The sequence below is a fragment of the Egretta garzetta genome, unplaced genomic scaffold, assembly GCF_000687185.1.
Source record: "Egretta garzetta isolate BGI_Z169 unplaced genomic scaffold, ASM68718v1 scaffold163, whole genome shotgun sequence".
Taxonomy (NCBI): Eukaryota; Metazoa; Chordata; class Aves; order Pelecaniformes; family Ardeidae; genus Egretta; species Egretta garzetta.
Window position 1 is genome coordinate 3,659,091 of NW_009259308.1, and position 16,529 is coordinate 3,675,619.

At 42.0% G+C, this 16,529-nt stretch overlaps 3 protein-coding genes across 3 annotated transcripts in view; 2 read left to right on the forward strand and 1 right to left on the reverse strand.

Moving 5' to 3' along the window:
- The window catches only part of DNAI4 (dynein axonemal intermediate chain 4), a 19,651-nt gene extending 10,274 nt beyond the window's left edge, over positions 1 to 9,377 (forward strand). The window contains 9 exon segments of the mRNA XM_035891747.1: positions 3 to 148; positions 1,480 to 1,566; positions 3,280 to 3,431; positions 4,479 to 4,636; positions 4,833 to 4,954; positions 5,660 to 5,758; positions 6,382 to 6,608; positions 7,389 to 7,542; positions 9,333 to 9,377. Coding sequence (XP_035747640.1) covers positions 3 to 148; positions 1,480 to 1,566; positions 3,280 to 3,431; positions 4,479 to 4,636; positions 4,833 to 4,954; positions 5,660 to 5,758; positions 6,382 to 6,608; positions 7,389 to 7,542; positions 9,333 to 9,377 — 1,190 coding nt within the window.
- Positions 9,378 to 12,110: 2,733 nt separating this feature from the next.
- On the forward strand, positions 12,111 to 13,855 carry INSL5 (insulin like 5). The gene is made up of 2 exons (XM_009636213.1): positions 12,111 to 12,291; positions 13,614 to 13,855. The coding sequence occupies exons 1-2, from the start codon at positions 12,111 to 12,113 to the stop codon at positions 13,853 to 13,855; spliced, it is 423 nt and encodes a 140-aa protein (XP_009634508.1).
- A 1,351-nt stretch (positions 13,856 to 15,206) lies between these two features.
- Positions 15,207 to 16,527, reverse strand: TCTEX1D1 (Tctex1 domain containing 1; the record flags this gene model as incomplete). The annotated part of the gene is made up of 2 exons (XM_009636159.2): positions 15,207 to 15,579; positions 16,420 to 16,527. Coding segments are annotated over 2 exons (312 nt in total), but the record flags the coding sequence as incomplete, so codon positions are not given.
- Between the last annotated feature and the right edge of the window lie 2 nt (positions 16,528 to 16,529).

The window sequence follows — 16,529 nt, forward strand, 5'->3', positions numbered from 1 at the left end:
AGCATTTACTGACCCATCAATTCTGTCCGATCCACATAAAACCCCAGAAGAAATTCTACCTCCCAAATTGGAATGGCTGTGGTCATATATATGCGATGTAACTAATGGTCACAGTGTGAGCAGTATGGCTTGGAGCAAAGTAAACCCAGTGAGTTAACAAATCGCTTAATCTAATATGGTATAAGCAATTGTTGGTGTAAACAAACAAACTCCCGATTTTGATGTACTTTGTTGGGAGGGATCTCAGAGAGACAGATTCATCCCTACAGTCAGGTAGGTTGTCTCTGCATTCCACTCTCTCTATTTTGCCCTTCCATGTAGCAATATTGCTACATTATTCTACAGGCTAGGCAGCTGTGCTAGGCTTTTCCTACAAATGTATCACAGCAGCTTGAATTGGTCCAGAATTTAATTTAATTGGTCCAGTTTACCATGGATGGTCACCTGAACAACAATGTTAAAATAATAGACTTGGTCTGTTATAGAATTGGAAGTTGAAATTTAAACCCTTACCACTAAACTTTATCACCATTGATAGAGTTTATTCATGAGAATTTAGATACCACATCTTTGCTTCTAACAGTAGTCTCCCAAGAAAGCAGCATTCATCAAACTTTAAGATGCTTAATAACAGGCACAGATTTCTAAGCAGCTGGCCCAAGTTTATTTAATTCAGTTTCAGTGGAGCTGAGAATGACTCAGACATCTCTACTTTCAGAGTAATGTAAGGCTCAGTTTTTCCAACAGACCTCTCTTATGGCCACAACAAAAATAATGAATGGAAGGAAGGTAAAAAGCAGGTGAGGATGAGAAACATAAAATCAGTAAGATTGCCCCAAGGAAAAAAAAAAAATACAATAAAGATAATTTCATACTCTTAGTACACCAGATCCCCAGATATTATAAAGTTGGACACATTTATAGACTTCAGTCTTAGAATTATAGAGCAAACAAATACCTACTTTTAGAGTGTTAGTTTCACAAACTACTTGTTGTGTGTAGGAAAAAAAACTAATGGAGTTGAAGACTAAGTCTTGCTGCTGTTTCTTACTTCTACTTATGGAAAGGAATGAATGGAATTCATTGGACCCACTGTAGAGAGCTAAAAGCTAGGAGTTTGAGGTGGTCACTAAAGCTCCTTTTACAGCTAACACAGAGAAAAAAAGTAGAAGTATTAAGTATTCCATTAAAATATGGTTATAGACTAATGTAAAGGGACATATTTTTATGATGGCCAGGGAAGGAGGAATTGTAAACACAAATGATAGTGCCTATGAATGCACTTTTAGTTGAACCAGTTTCCAATATTCAAAAAATTCTGAAATTCTGTTCTTGTGTGTTATTCTATTTGCATATGACATAAATATTATTTTTCCAGACTTTGCACTGAGAGTCACTGTTATCAGAAAGTTGCCTTTTAAAAATATAGAACTGAACTTCAAGTTAAACTGAGATATATCTGTTAATCTGTGCTTTTAGGATCTTTTAGCTGTTGGTTATGGAGCATTTGATTTTAAAGACCAGAAGAAAGGCTTGGCTTGCTGTTGGTCATTGAAGAACCCCATGGTAACGAGCAGCCAGTTTGTTTTCTGTGTCTTCAATGCATTTTTCTGCTATACTATTTCTGTTTTATTTATTTCCGTCTTCCTGCTTCAAAAAGCAAGACCTAGCTAGTAATGTTGAATTTGCTAGCCCAGACCCCACATTTCTGGAAAATTGATTCTGACTGCAGTACCTAGCAATGTGCTTAATTCTTGGCCCAAAGAAAGTGCCTCTAGGAAGCAGTTTAGTTTCTGTGCCTGTCCGTCTTCTCAATTGACACTTCCAACAGAGGTGTTGACCGTGCTGGTGGTTTGGTAACATGGACATCTGTTCACAGGAACTAGACTCATTGCGCACAGGCCACCAAACAACTAACAGATGGCTACAACTCTCAGGTAGTACCAGCCTATGCTAGGCAACTTAGCAATGCAGATCTCTGTATCCCATTTCCAATCCCTAGGGTGACCTACCCAAGACTGTAAACCTGTTTCGTTACTACTGTGGGTAGACCCAGGTGTGTAGAAATTATTTTTTAGACTGGAAAAGTCTTGAGCACAGCAAATGTAAAAATAAGTCCGTTTACCTTTTGTTTTTCAAAATCTACAGACCATTTGTTCAATAATTCTAAACTCTCACTATAGAGAACATCTGTATTTTAAATTTAATGATTATCCTTTCCAATCCATTTTCTGTTGTGCCATGAAATTCCATTAGGCTGAAGGAAAAAATAGAAAGTATATAATTATATTTAATTATCTAAGCTAACTTCTCATATTACAGTCAAAAAGACAGTAGGTTTAATAGATGTAACCCGTCTTTGCATATCCATCTGAAAAGTGAACCTTTTTAAACTAGCCACTTTTTAAAAAAATATCTTGGAAATCTCGGTTACAAAGTGACACAGTAAAAATTACCTGATTGCTGTCAAATTACACAACTTCAGTTTCATTCAGTTGACAAACTTCACTTCCCCAAAATTATGCATTAGACTGATTTAAATCACGCAGAGTCAAGTCTTTGATGCACATTTATCACGTCAACAACAATCAAATGCTCTTGTGATTCCCTGATGTCACCATAGTCCTCAAGTGTGTAAGATCAAGAAATAAGGTCTGGCATGCACGCTGAAATACGGTTCTTTGCAGACTAACACTCTAGTGTTTCCCATTTCAAGAGCTCAGTGCAGTGACTTTAAGGATTTAATCTTGTAACAGAGCTGAATCAGTTCTTTGGTTACATAGAGAAATGATATGAAAATAGCAGTTTACAGATTACCTGAAGTATATTACATTGCATTTCATCTTCAGCTAAGTTTCTATAATGGGAAAGGTACTTACCTTTACTTTGCAAGATAGAAAAAAAAAACTGGAGAAATTTTCCAAAATGCCAAGTTTGTTTTAAAAAGAAAAAAACCAAATCAAACAAACAAAATCCCCACACTGTACTCACATAGCTGAATCAGGGAACTTATTTTTAGGTATTTGGTTTGGAGTAGGCCCCTCTAACTTATTTTACAGTGTCATTTCTGCATAGTCTTTATTTTTTCCTAATTTTATCAGTTGCAGCAAGAAATAAACTGAGCCACTTAGAACATAGTACCTAATTTCTGTATAGAAGTAGTCACTATGGTCACTTGAATTTTCCAGCAGAGCCTAGCAATTTAGTATCCAGTGTTGAGAAGACAGAAGTAAATTAAGAAACTAACTTAAAACATTCTTGTATTTTTCTACTGGTCAGTGGCCAGAGCGTATTTTCCGGTGTGAGCATGGTGTTACTGCTTTGGATTTTTCTATGGCAAGCCCAAATCTTTTAGCAGTTGGAATGTACAATGGTTCTGTCGCAATCTATAACGTACGGAGTTGTACTGACACCGCACTTCTGGACAGCGGGTAAGGCTGTGATTTCCTGTCTCCTCCACCTTGGTCATGTCTTAGCAAATAACAAGTAAGAGAAGCTGAGGAAATAGAAACAGTCTTGATAGATAAGGCTTGTGAATGCTTAGGGATGTTGCACAATTTTTTCATTTCTAACTTCTGTCAGTATCTTCCAGTTTTGATGGGAAATGCCTACATAAACACTCAATACTCCCAAATACTAGAAGTTTCTGGAGCAAAACTGCAGACACAAACATTTATGATAGTGCATAAATACCTGGAAGGACCAGAGTGGGCCAGCCAGACTTTTCCCATCCACCTAGTCACACCGATACAGCCAAATCCTCAGACACTGCCATTCTCCCTCTGCACTGACATCATTCTCTATTTTTTTGGCTGATAAATTCTTACATTACTTTAATGACTGGTCCTTATTTGGGTATGAAACTGTGCTGTTGCTGTGCGTACAAAGCAAGTTCCCCACATTAGAAGGGTGAAACAAATGAGTACTATGCTCTGACTTTGTAAGAGGATGCCACAAGTTAACCACCATTTATCATTTTATACTCCGTGTACTAACTAGGACAATCCCGCCCCAGATAATAAATCCTTCTGGGAGACCAGTGGTAGCTTTTGGTGTTTTCTCACTGATTCCACCTACCAAAAATTGAGAGAACATCAGAATAGGTGAAGGATAAGCAGGAATAAGAAGAAAATGGGGGTGGGGGTGGTGTTATCAGGGAGACATTTGCCCTAAGGGCAGCTCCCCAGGTCTAGGGCACTCTCCTACAAGGTGCAGACTGATTTCATGACTCAGGTGTCAATGAAAGGTGTGTCAGCACATAAACAGTGCCCCGAAACTAAATATCAAACAACTTTGATAAAACAAAAAATTTCCTGGAGAAAACAGCCAATGTTCAGATTTTTTTTTTTTTTAAGAAAAGCTAAACATTTCTGTCATAAGCCTTGACGTTCGTTGCAAAGTGGAAGGTTAATTATTTTTCAAATATATTGTCTTGTCTTTGTTCATATATGATTTATTGTGTGCATCTTTTGTCCCAGTGAATCCTCAAATAAACATACAGGTCCTGTATGGCAACTGAGGTGGGTGGAACAGGACAGAGATGCAACAGGAGATGGCAGAAAAGAGAGATTAATCTGTATCTCAGCAGATGGCCGAATAACTGAGTGGTTTATACAGAAAAGACTAGATTGCACTGGTAAGCATTTTCCCCTGCAGCTTTTCTGCAGAGGGATAATACCTAAAATTGCAATTGCTTCATTTATCAGGTGACATTCTTTATACCAGTTATCATACACAAAATATTTAAGAGCTGCTGAGCATTCCAAAGAACTACCAGTTATTCATAGCACTGTCACACACCTGTTTGACAAAAACTCTTGCCATCTGCACAGATCTGATGAAAATAAAGCGAACAGAAAGTGAGAAGAAGAAATTACCAGGTGAGAAAGAAAAGAAAAGTGAAGCTCTGATATCTCAACAGGCAGCTGGAATGTGCTTCGACTTCCATCCAAAGGTAGGCTCAGAAAGTCCATCCTGGCTAAAGTATTATCCAGGAAAACTATGCAGCTGGGGTGAGATCCTCAGCTGGAGCTACTTCAGTATGCACTGGCCTGGGACTTGGCACTGGTATTTAAAGCATATTTAGCTCTGAAACAAATTGCTTCTTAGCTAATAACAGTTTTATCCAAAATGGATTATATGGTAAACCAAGCAAGTAATCCCTGTTTGTGAGCGCCTATATAATTTCAGCCATGTTACTCACATTTGCTTTGGGCCAGATCCTAGGATAGCTTTCCTCTGTGTGTTGGTCAAATCAGTGACAATTTGACTGCTGAATATCTCTATCTAGTCTAGGACTTAGAGGTCTGTGCTTCTCCTCTTTATCCAGTTGAATATTTTGTCCTCAGCATTTGAGGAATTCATGCCTTTGCCCAGGTGGATTGCAGAATGTCCGAGATTTGCAGGAGTCAAAAATCACAGCACATGTTCTGCATAGATGGAGAACACACATAGCACACCTGATACATTCTGGCACAGCTATATCTACTGCACATACACCTCTGCAGCACACATGCAAGCAGCCCAACACAACATCCTCGCAACTCCACCTTAGCTCTTCAGAGGACCGTCACTGCCAAACTCATCCAGTCCTTTATATATTTTTGGATGAGTGATAAATAGGTTAATGGAACTTGGGCTACATTTACCTTTCTTTCAGGATACTAATTTTTATCTAGTTGGAACAGAAGAGGGTCATATCCACAAGTGTTCTTGTTCATGCAGCGAGCAGTTTCTGGAGACATACAGAGGCCATAAGGTGAGTGACACATAGGAAAAGTAATGACAGAGAAGCTGTTCAGTTAAGTTTACAAATGTAATAGTTTCTTTGCTTATATTTACTACACAAAACATCTGCAACAGAAGTCCTTATATTAGAAATTAATTGGCATAGCATAAAGCATCACAGTCTTACAGGATTACCTTCTACACTATAGGGATTTTTTTTAAAAGTAATTTATTAAAACTTGTACCATAAACTGTTTTAAAGTGTTAGTTCCAGCTTTATTTTAAGTAATCTGATTGTCCTGCAAACCACAGTTAAACAGTCCTACCTCTGAGGGAAAGACGGCAGAACTTTAACAGCACCTCTTTTTTTTTTTTTTTTTGAAAGTCTTTGCTTCATCCACGAAGCTGCCTTTCAGCATCAGCTCCTCCTAACAAGCGGTGAAGGGACAGAATCAGCTGAATGCTTTTTATTCCTAAGATGTCTCCCATCTTATCACATCTGCTGCATCCTAATTTCCCATGGCTATGCATAACACAATGCTGGTTTTGCTTTTAAGGTCAGAGGACAGTCAGGTCACTATTAAAAACCATCCTGTGAGGCCGTTAGCTCTGTAATAACACAAAGTTCTCTTTTGTTTCTTCCCAAACACCAAGGGTCCTGTGTACAAAGTTGCTTGGAATCCATTCAGCACTGACATGTTCCTAAGCTGTTCTGCAGACTGGAGCATTATTTTATGGCACCAGGCTTCCCAGACACCCATTTTAACTTTCAGTTCCGCCTCTGCTTTTGTTCATGACATTATGTGGTCTCCAAAATCAGCCTTCATATTTGCAGCAGCAAATGAAAGCAGAGTAGAAATTTGGGATCTTAGTGTCAGCATGTAAGTAATTACTTTTCTCAAAGAAGATTCTGAAACTTCATGGCGCAAAGGCTACACATTATTGCCTAATCGGTATTGTTATCAAATCGTGACAGCTCCATGCCGCTTGCTTGGTTATTGAAAGTATTGCATTTTGAAATACTCATTCTGTAAAAGCAGATGGTAGTTACCAGAGAATTGTGATTATAAGAGGAGGAGCTAGATGCCTTGTGGAACTGATAAAGGGTAAAACTCCTTTTTTGCTGCATAAATCAGATTCTACCGCTTCTATAGTTAAAAGGAAAAACAACAAAACTGAGCTACTTCGGACATTTTATATAAAGATAAGACAGTCAGCAGTTCAGATACCTCTCATTTTCCCACTACTGTAAAGTAGGTGCACATCTCATATGCAGGTTAGTTAATCTGTGGCCTTGTACTGCTGGTCTGTACTATTTAGTATTAATGATGGCAGTGGAGCAGGAGGCCCGCCATATCTTGCACTAGCAAAAAGCAAATTATTCATAGAATAAAAATATTCACCATCCCACCCTCCCCCACCCCCCCATTAGGCAACAGACAGATTTTAGGCAGCCAGGATATCTTTGTTAATAGGATTTTTATTCTGGTAGAGACAAAACAAAACACTGCCTCATTTCATAGTTTTTTTGAATCAATCTAGGACATAAAAAGTAAAACATGCAACATTTATCAGGCGTACATTACTGCCAGACTTTACATGATAGTGCACTCAGGCGAATGCAATGTTACCTATCAATTCTTGCCTCTTCTGGGTTGCAGCCTGAACCCCGTGATCTCTTCCTCTGCCAACCCAAGAGTGAAATTCACATCTGTACTCTTTGCTAAGAACACCGACTGCCTTCTTGTAGGAGGCAATAAAGGAGAAGTCAGCGTGTTTGAGCTGCAGAACCTGGCTGCTCCCAACAGTAATAAGGTATGATTCACTAGGAAAAGGTGGTGGTCCTCAGAGGCCCGCATGCCTGTCTGGTACTTCATTCCTCAGAAAGAGGTTTCTGTTAGAGATCTAGCTAATAATTATTGAAATAGGTGGAATCAGAGAGAATTCATAACCAGATCAAAACCTGAGGTGGTTCCTGCTCTTCTGCACGCTGTACGACTAGAAACTTCAGGAACAGTTAAATCAATGTCGAACTTGAGGTTTCACTTGATTGCAAATCCAGAGGTTCACCACAGCTGGATTTGAGAGGGACATTAGGGGCAAGGGCAGGAAAATGGAGCTTCCTCTAAATGCAGTCTGCAGGTGACCATTTGGCAGAATGCCCTTACCTGCTTACAAGGCAGGAAGGACGTGCCCTCTCCTGGCCACCAACAAGATAGTCTCACTTTGTTGGTGTCAGCAAACCCATTAGCCCTCTGGTTCTGTATATTGCCTTTGCTCCTTTAAAAGCCACTACTTATCCTAGCGAGGGCTTTTCTGTCCTACATGACATGTGAGAATCTGACTTGCCTTACAACTAGGTTCCTTTCCAAACATACCATTGCATAGATTCCGCATCAGCAGTAGTATAAAAACTGACTGATGTCAACTGTGAATCCCTTCTCTTCACTTTTGCTAATTTATAGCACTATAAAATAGTGCTAATTTATATGAAAGCCCCATGGTACATGGTACAAAATCCTGATGCCACCCTGGGTACACTAGCACTGGGTAGATCCCTCCTCCAGGATCTATCTGCAGGTGGCCCACAGCCCCGAACTGCACTGCTCCCTTTGTCCTTTCAACTTCAAGCAAGTAGCTGTGCCTTATGGGACTTGGGTTCCCAATTTGTAAGGTGGGACCGGTACTTTTTAAAATCCCTTCTGAGTTACATGGTGCAAAACACTAAACTTAAGCTGGAGAGAATGAAAATGCTGATGTTAATCTAACCTTCATTCCTAGGGTATTAAGCATTAATAATTCACAATTGTCAGCACTGCATTTAGAAATTCTGGTAATTACCAGCCTTATTTGCCACGTGCTGTAAACCACAGAGCAAAAAAAAACTAAAAGTGAGGCCACTGTTGTCAAACTTAGAAAATAAAATCAGTGGGTTGTTTTTTTTCTACAAGTCACCACGAAGCAGCCCAAGTCCTCTGAGCAAAAAAGTTCTTCAATTAAAAAGAGTATAGGGATAATTTTCTGGGTATGTCACCGGAACAGGACTAAAAATACCAGTGCTTAATTTCACAGACTTTGGGCATATGGCATAACTGGTCACTGAGTCACAGAGCCTCATTAGACAGAGTGAGCCCTGCTTTCCAGCATCATCTATGCCTTTCACTCCCTTTCCTGATAACAGCAAGGTCTTCCTAGGCTCTAGGCTTAGGTATGTCCAAGGCTCAGCACAACAGGGTCTGTACTAAAGGAAGATAATTATTCACATCTAAGTAAAGCTACCATACAAGTATCATCTTGAAAATTAATTTCCTTTATAAACAAGATACATGTTTGTACGCTGCTAAGTATTATGCTATGGATGCAATCCAAACAGGCCTGCCAGAAAGTGTTATTTTCAAGGAGCACTCTTAGAGGTAAGCACAGTATTAACAGAGTTCCAAAGAAGAATCAGCTGACATAGCACAAACTACCCTAGCCTGCTTTCTAGATGCTCACTGCACAAGCAATCCCATTCTCAGTTTGTAAATAGGAATTTTGGATCACTGCATGTCTTATACTGCAATTACACTGTCATACAGCTCTTTTTTTCCCCTCTTGTTTTACAGGTTGATACTTTACATGACGTAATTGGTCCTGCTGTAGCTATTTAACAGTAGCGAAATGATACCACTTCTCAGTTAGTAAAGAGCAAGAAAGACTTACTATAGTATTCACATAAACCATCTATTCTTTTTGAATCATTAAAATTTCTCTTTGAAACCATTCTGGGTGGAAGCTTCTTTCAAATGCTCTACATTTTCCTCTGGAAGTCCCCCTCATTACACAAACAGTATTAATACACAGATGGCCTTCCCTATAATACAGATAAGGTAATAGAAAGGTCTCCGTAGTCTTTTCTCCTTGTTTTTTTCCTCCAAGGTCTTTTCTCCTTAGGTTACTCAAAAAGCAAAAATGCCAAAATCACCTCCTGTATAGACCACTCCATAATACAGCCTAAGGCCTTGCCAGATGCAGTCTCTATCTTCCTGTGAAATTGTACAGTAAGCAAGTAGACTTTTCATCAGATCCGTCTTGCCTGTCATCCCATAAACCAACCACCACTGTGGATGAAAGCTGAGCTTTCAGTGGCATCAGGTGGTCCTGCGAGCTGCAGACCATCCCACACCAGGCAAAAGTAGAAACCAACTTTTTCAACCCCTGACAAATTAGGATGATGTAAAATTGCAGTTTAAATTCACGCAGTAACAGTGCGTTCCTAGAGGAAGGATTGACTTTTGCAGCTCTGGAAGCCAGATACGTGTTTTTCTGAGATCTCACCACCCCTCCTAGCCCACCCCAGCATCTGGAGAGCCAAAAGCTGTCAGCAACGCTTGCTCAGGCCTGCATTGCTGGTTGGAAGCAGGCAGCATTTGGCTGCCTAGGCTGTCTTTTTTGAGGGCAGATCAGAAGAAACACAAGAAAAGCACCCAGTGAGCCACCAGCTGGACCATGGTATCTTACAGGGTTTTCAGAGACTGGCTGCTCACAGAACATAATGAGCACCTCTATAGATGAGTAATTAATTAATTAAGAAGATGATCTAGGCTATAGCCCTACTGCCTGATCAGTGCAGCAGGGATCTCCATCATAGGAGCCAGGCGATACACGAGCTTGGCAGTAAAACACTCTGCCTGCCAACTGATCTCAAAAGCATTATGTAGCAAGACATCTATTTTATAGATACAGAATGTTCAGGCTCTCTCATTAGCCTGACAATAAATGTCCAACATTTAAACACATCACTGAAGTTAAAGATCATTTGTGATGCATTAACATTCACTTCCTTCTGTGTTCTGCACATTTTACAAGTGAACATGCAAGCTTATCCTTCACATAAAATTAATCTTTGCGCATCCCAAAGAAAGACACCCATTAAAGGTGAATCATGTGTTAATCATTATTACAAATCTGAACAAAATACACCATATATTTTTCCATCGGTGGTCATGACTGTTTACTTACTGGTGCTACTGGCAAAAAATGAGCTTTCTGTCAAGGCTGTAACACATCGTAATTCACCCTGCACATCGTGTAAACTAATTAACTGCAACATTATGGTGCTGGAGAACACTTGTGGTGCTAGGAAGTGCTAAAGATCTCCAAAGTTCCTCATGTATTTTGTTCTCAAACATGGAATTTCTGACCTCATAATTGACAAATTTTCTCCCTAAGGCGTTTTATTGCAAGAGTTTTTTATAGACACAGCAGCTGCAGCCAACAAATGTCCATGGTAGCATAACCAATCTGCTAGCCTCTGGTCCCAGAGCACAGTAACACTGCTCCACGCTGCTTCAGCGAACCAACTTCTGTCTTTCAGATATTATCAAAATGGAAAGGACAGCCAGGATGCCGACCTGTAGCTATTCTGTGCTTTGTTTAGAGCCATCTCCGTCTCTTTTCTATGCCTTGTTGGACGAGGGCCACAACCAGAGGCCTCACTGCAGGGACATGTGAGCTGTGCAGCTGCAGCGGAGCTACTCCACTGCATCCAGGTATCTGCAAGGGAAATACCCAAGGGCACAAGCTGTCAACAGCTACGCTGCTCTGTACAGTTTGTAAAAGTAAGTTCACTGTGCTCAAATGCTCTGTGCCCTGCCAGGTCACATCCTGTCAGGTAGCACACTAGGAATCATAGCGGGGCATTCCCAGGCTCAGATACCTACACTTGCCACAAACCCCCCTCAGTACATGATTTTCTTGTGAGTGACTGCCAGGCACTGGCAGATTCCTCTGAAGCATCTGCAGCTGCCAGCTTGACGAGGGGATGCTCAGCAAGAGAACAAGGCAGGGCTCACGAAGAGATACACAACTGCAGGCATCACTGGAAGCTGTTAATGGAAGCCATTAACTCCCTTTTAGTTTGGGATCATCAACAGAAAAAGACCCGATGCTGCTTAAACTGGGCTAACAAGCACAACTGGGCAATGGGCTGCGGTAGCACAGCTGTGCAGGAGACACACAAAGACAAAGCCCATTATCTTCAAATCCTGTCATAAACACCCTTTCATTTTTGCAGAACATTAACAGTACCAATCCAAGCCCATACCCCACAAATGTTACACCACATGTGTTCCTACAGTAAAGCAGTTACCTAGTCTTAAGAAGTCTTTAATACCTGACTGAAATCCCAGTGCAAATCCCAAAGCACTTAAAACATTACGAGAAACAAGTGATTAACTTGGTTCTAGCAAACATTAAGTCATCCTCAGAGCGAGCCACTACTCAGTGGAGCGGACGGGCCATCAGTATAAAGGAGAGGACTCCAGCAGAACTCCCTACCTCAGCCTCCTCGCAGATCCCTCCTGCCCCGCCGACACCCAGCCCTGGAGCACCCTGTCTGCAGGATGAGGGGCATAGCGCTGGCCCTGGCCCTGACCTTGCTCCCTCTCCTGATTGCCACCTGTGAAGGAAAAGGTGAAGGAAACACGATGAAGCTCTGCGGGAGGGACTTTATCAGAGCCATCATCTTCACCTGCGGTGGCTCTAGGTGGAAAAGGCACTTCACTGATTATCCCTACCTGTTTGGTAAGTACTAATTAACGCCTTACAGGCTTATCACCCTCCACAAGGTGCACCTGAATCTGAGGGGATTCATAAGAACCAGATCACCTGCAGGCTGCACCTAAAGGCAGAGCTGTGCCCTTGATTTCTGGCTGCTCCCCTAAACAGGTGCATCAGGCATGAACAGCCCAGGCTTTGCTTTCAGACAGCAAGAGAAGTGGTGCAACTTCGTGTTTTTTGTTTCCTTGCAGCTTGCTTGGCTTGGCTTGGCTTGGCTTAGCTTAGCATGTGGGTTTGCTAAATAAAAAACATTTAGATCAAGATTTTCCAAGTCAGCCTGAGGAACCATGAGTTAAGCCCAGGACTATCACTGAGAATCTCTATGCCATGACATTTTAAATATCAGAGAGAAACTTCGCTGCAGTCAATGCAAGTTTTTTACTGTTGCAGCAGGACACACCGCTTTCCCCACTAGAAACCAGAAACTTTATTACAACTTAAGAGTGTTATAACTGAAATACGTTGAATATATACTCTGCAATTTAAGTATCTCCACATGGTGTTGTGTATATTTATATTAGCACACTTTTAGAGTCAGAAAATCCAGCCATGACATGCACTGCTAGAAATTTGTACTCTTAATAGGTTAAAATAACTGGAAGAAAGAAAATAAATGAGGCAGGTGCAGTAACATCTGGCTTTCTGAGGATTCTATTGTAGCAGTAGCTTTAAACAAACATAAAAAGTGATGCCACCTGCAACACCCTACCCGAGAGTCTGTTTAAAGGAGAAGAAAAGCCCCACTGCTAAACTCAGCAAGATAAGTACTGTACCTTTGTAAACTCCACAAGGCAGTGCCCAGTTGTACTGTGGTATTTAAAACGCACATGAATTGCAAGCGTAATTTAAGTGGGAATATCCAGGAACTTTAAAATTGTGGGGTATCTGATGCCTTAACATGTTACCTGCATTTCAGGAAACCCACAAGCAGTTCCAGCTTAACATGCTGGTCAAGTGCCACTGATGCATCAAATCACAGTTCTATCCTTCGAAGCAAATGCATCAGTGTAAGACTGATAAGGCAACTATTCCTACAAAGAACCCTCAATGTAAATCCAAAAATTACTGTGTTTTTATCATGTTAATCACAGAATGTGTACCTCACAAAATGTATTTCAACATTGCCCCAGTGAGAAGTCAGTGATCTGGTGCATCACAGTTGCTCACACTGGAAATGCAGAGGATAATAATTTCAGCTCCCTGGCTGTTGGCTGGTCTGTCTTTCTAGTAAAGATAAATATTATAAACAACTCATGATTCCATGACTTCTGATTTTTACATGACAGAGAGTGAAAATCCCCTGCCCTTCTCACGAGAGAACAATGGTTATACCGACTCCTCGATGTACACAGACCAGAGGCTGGAGACTTACAGCGAAGAAATCCACAACATCAAGCCTGAGACAGAGCGAGACTTACAACACACCAGGAAAATGTCTACACTAAAAAAGCGCGAAGTAGCCAAGTTGCTCACCACAACCTGCTGCAGCATTGGCTGCAGCGAGAGAGAGATCAGCTCGCTGTGCTAAAACGCAGCAGATGCCGACGAGGTTCAATGTCACAGCTTTCGTGTATTAAAATAATCACAACATAAACCACAATTATTTCAGTTGTATTCTCTAACTGTAGCTTTATTCTTTGGGGTACACTAGGGAGTAAAGGCTGAACGTTAAATGTTGTAGTGCAAACCAGCAGACGGCTGCAGTGACAGTTCAGGTTGGGTTGTCTGGGTTCCACAAAGTGTTTACAGCCGTTCAGAGTTAAACTTCTAGTCATGAGTACAAATATCTCTTCCCATCTAACCACTGTTCTAGTTTCAGCTTTGCACATAAAATGTAATAAAATAAGCAATTTATTATATGCTTGTTTTCTCACGAAAATCCAACAGCAGGTTTCAGCTGTGAAATATGGGTAGCAAAAAGTCTGTCTTCGGCATCAGAACAAAATGACAGCAGTGCAGACAGCTCTGCGCAGCGCGTCATGCCGCGAGGCCCGTGAGTCAGACCCTCACCACAGCAGGGCAACGGCTGCAGATGAGACCTGTGACCAGTCAGCACCAGCCCCTGACCTGGGCAGGCAGTAGCCATGGTTTATTTCCTATTCCAGCTGCTTCCAGGAGCGTCTACCTGAGGTCCTACCTAGCGGACAGTTAGTTTGCACGCAGGGAGGGAGATTGGGAATACGCCTCTGAGCTCAGAGGGCTGTATTTCCCCTCTTATCTATAGGCAGGTATCAGCTGAGAACCCAGATTCAACTTTTTGTTCTGAACGCAAGCACCTTTAGGTGGGTGGGCCCAGATACGTTAGATCTATATACTCTAAACATGATATAATTCAAAGACATTTTTCACCTGATTTCAAACCCTATGGGGCTGAGCTAGTCTTCTCCAAGCAGAACTAGCCACCTTCTCTAGGACACCTTTTCTGCACTGAGGGCTTCGCTCAGAGATAGGGGCAGCCAGGCCAAGCCCCTGGCAAGCAAAGCTCCTGACTCTTTTGCTCTCTGCCACCCTCCCACGGCAGAGCCCACCTGGGGCATCTCTGGGGCCAGCAAGAAGGTTTGAAGGGATCCCTCCATCCCCCAGGCAGGGCAGGGTAACTTGTAGCACAGAGCTACTGCAGCTTGATGGGACACAGCACAGGGAACACAGCGTGTTCATGGAGCTGGGGGCCACAGGGCCTGGCAGGCACTTAACTGCCCACAAATGCCATTTAATGGGGGTGGTTTTAAAACGCTTTTCTTTTACTTTCCAAAAATGTGGTTTCTACTTGAGGATCACAATGAGGGCAAATTCTGGGAGAAAAAAAGTATTACAGTGATACCCATTTCTGAAAGCTGCTAAAATCAGCTGCAAAGCAGCACGTCATAGAGAATCACTTCCCAGAGAAAGCTCTGGGAAATACAATTATTACATTTACTGCTGAAAGGCTTACGGTAACCACGTTTCAAAACAGGTGAAAGTTGCCTTGGTCCTTCACAACCAGTTTCAACAACAGATACAGGAAGTTAGGCTGAATGGTCATTTCTCCTGCTGTTAAACTCAACTACCTCATTCAAAATAAACAGCATAGACATTTGCAAGAGCAAACAGTGAAGTGTTCTTGAACACATATGACGAAAACGTATCGCTCACAGGGTCCCACAGGCACCTGCTTCCGATTTGCATGCTCTGCTCATTCAGCTGCCCAATATGGGTCACCACAACAATCTTGTACCTTGGTACCTGAAGGTCTTTTACCCGAGCTTTAATAACCTGCAAGAGAAAAACACATTTAGACACAAGTGGTGAGCTCTCTTTACAGGAGATGCTCAGAGATTTGGTTTTCTGGGACAGACAGGTGCAAGCATTGCACCGTAGAGCTCTTGCAACAACCCCGATGGCAATCTTTGAACTGCAGCATTTGAAACATCTACTGCAAACTCCCCCAGCCCCGTGGACAGGTGGCATGTACGCTGCTGTGGTCGTTTCAGAAGAGGACCTACACTCCTGTCTGCTGAAAATAGGCACTGGGCTACTGAAATGCAAGCACAGATGTTAGTAAGGAGCTGCTGTACGTGAATACCATATTCTCCTCCATACGTGTTCATAGTTACCCACGTATTAGACGGGGCAAAGGAAGGGCAGACAGTGCTGCTTTTTTAATGCCAGTGAGCTCTTCTGGGGCAAATAATCTGAAAGACTAAAGGATCAGGACAGTCTGTTCTCAGCAGGAAAGGAAGACTGCATTTAAGCGAGAAGGAACTTGCACATGCAGAATTCAGCCGCTACCGTAACTGGCCTATTTCAGAAAGGTCTGACACATACTTAAACTTATTAATGGTATTTCTGAACAGGGCAACCAGAGCATGGGGATTTTACTGAATCGTGTGCTTGGCCAGAGCCACCCCTGCTCAAACAAACCTCATCGCTAACTCGAGTAAGCCTGCACCCATCTCAAACCAACCCTTGGTGCACCCTGACGGCCTCCTCCAGCATTTGTCTTACACTTGATATTTATATTTGGGGACGTCCCCGCTCTGATGGCCACCTCCCTGACACCCCGTCGAGGCCTGAGTACAAAATGGCCGCCTCGTGCCTCGCGCGCAGCGATACCTCAGCGATGTCCTTCGCCATGTCCCTGCACCGGGCCGGCTCGTACGGCTGCTCCCTCAGGCAGCTCCCCAGCACATCCTTCAGGATATCATCCACCGCTGCCACCGGGA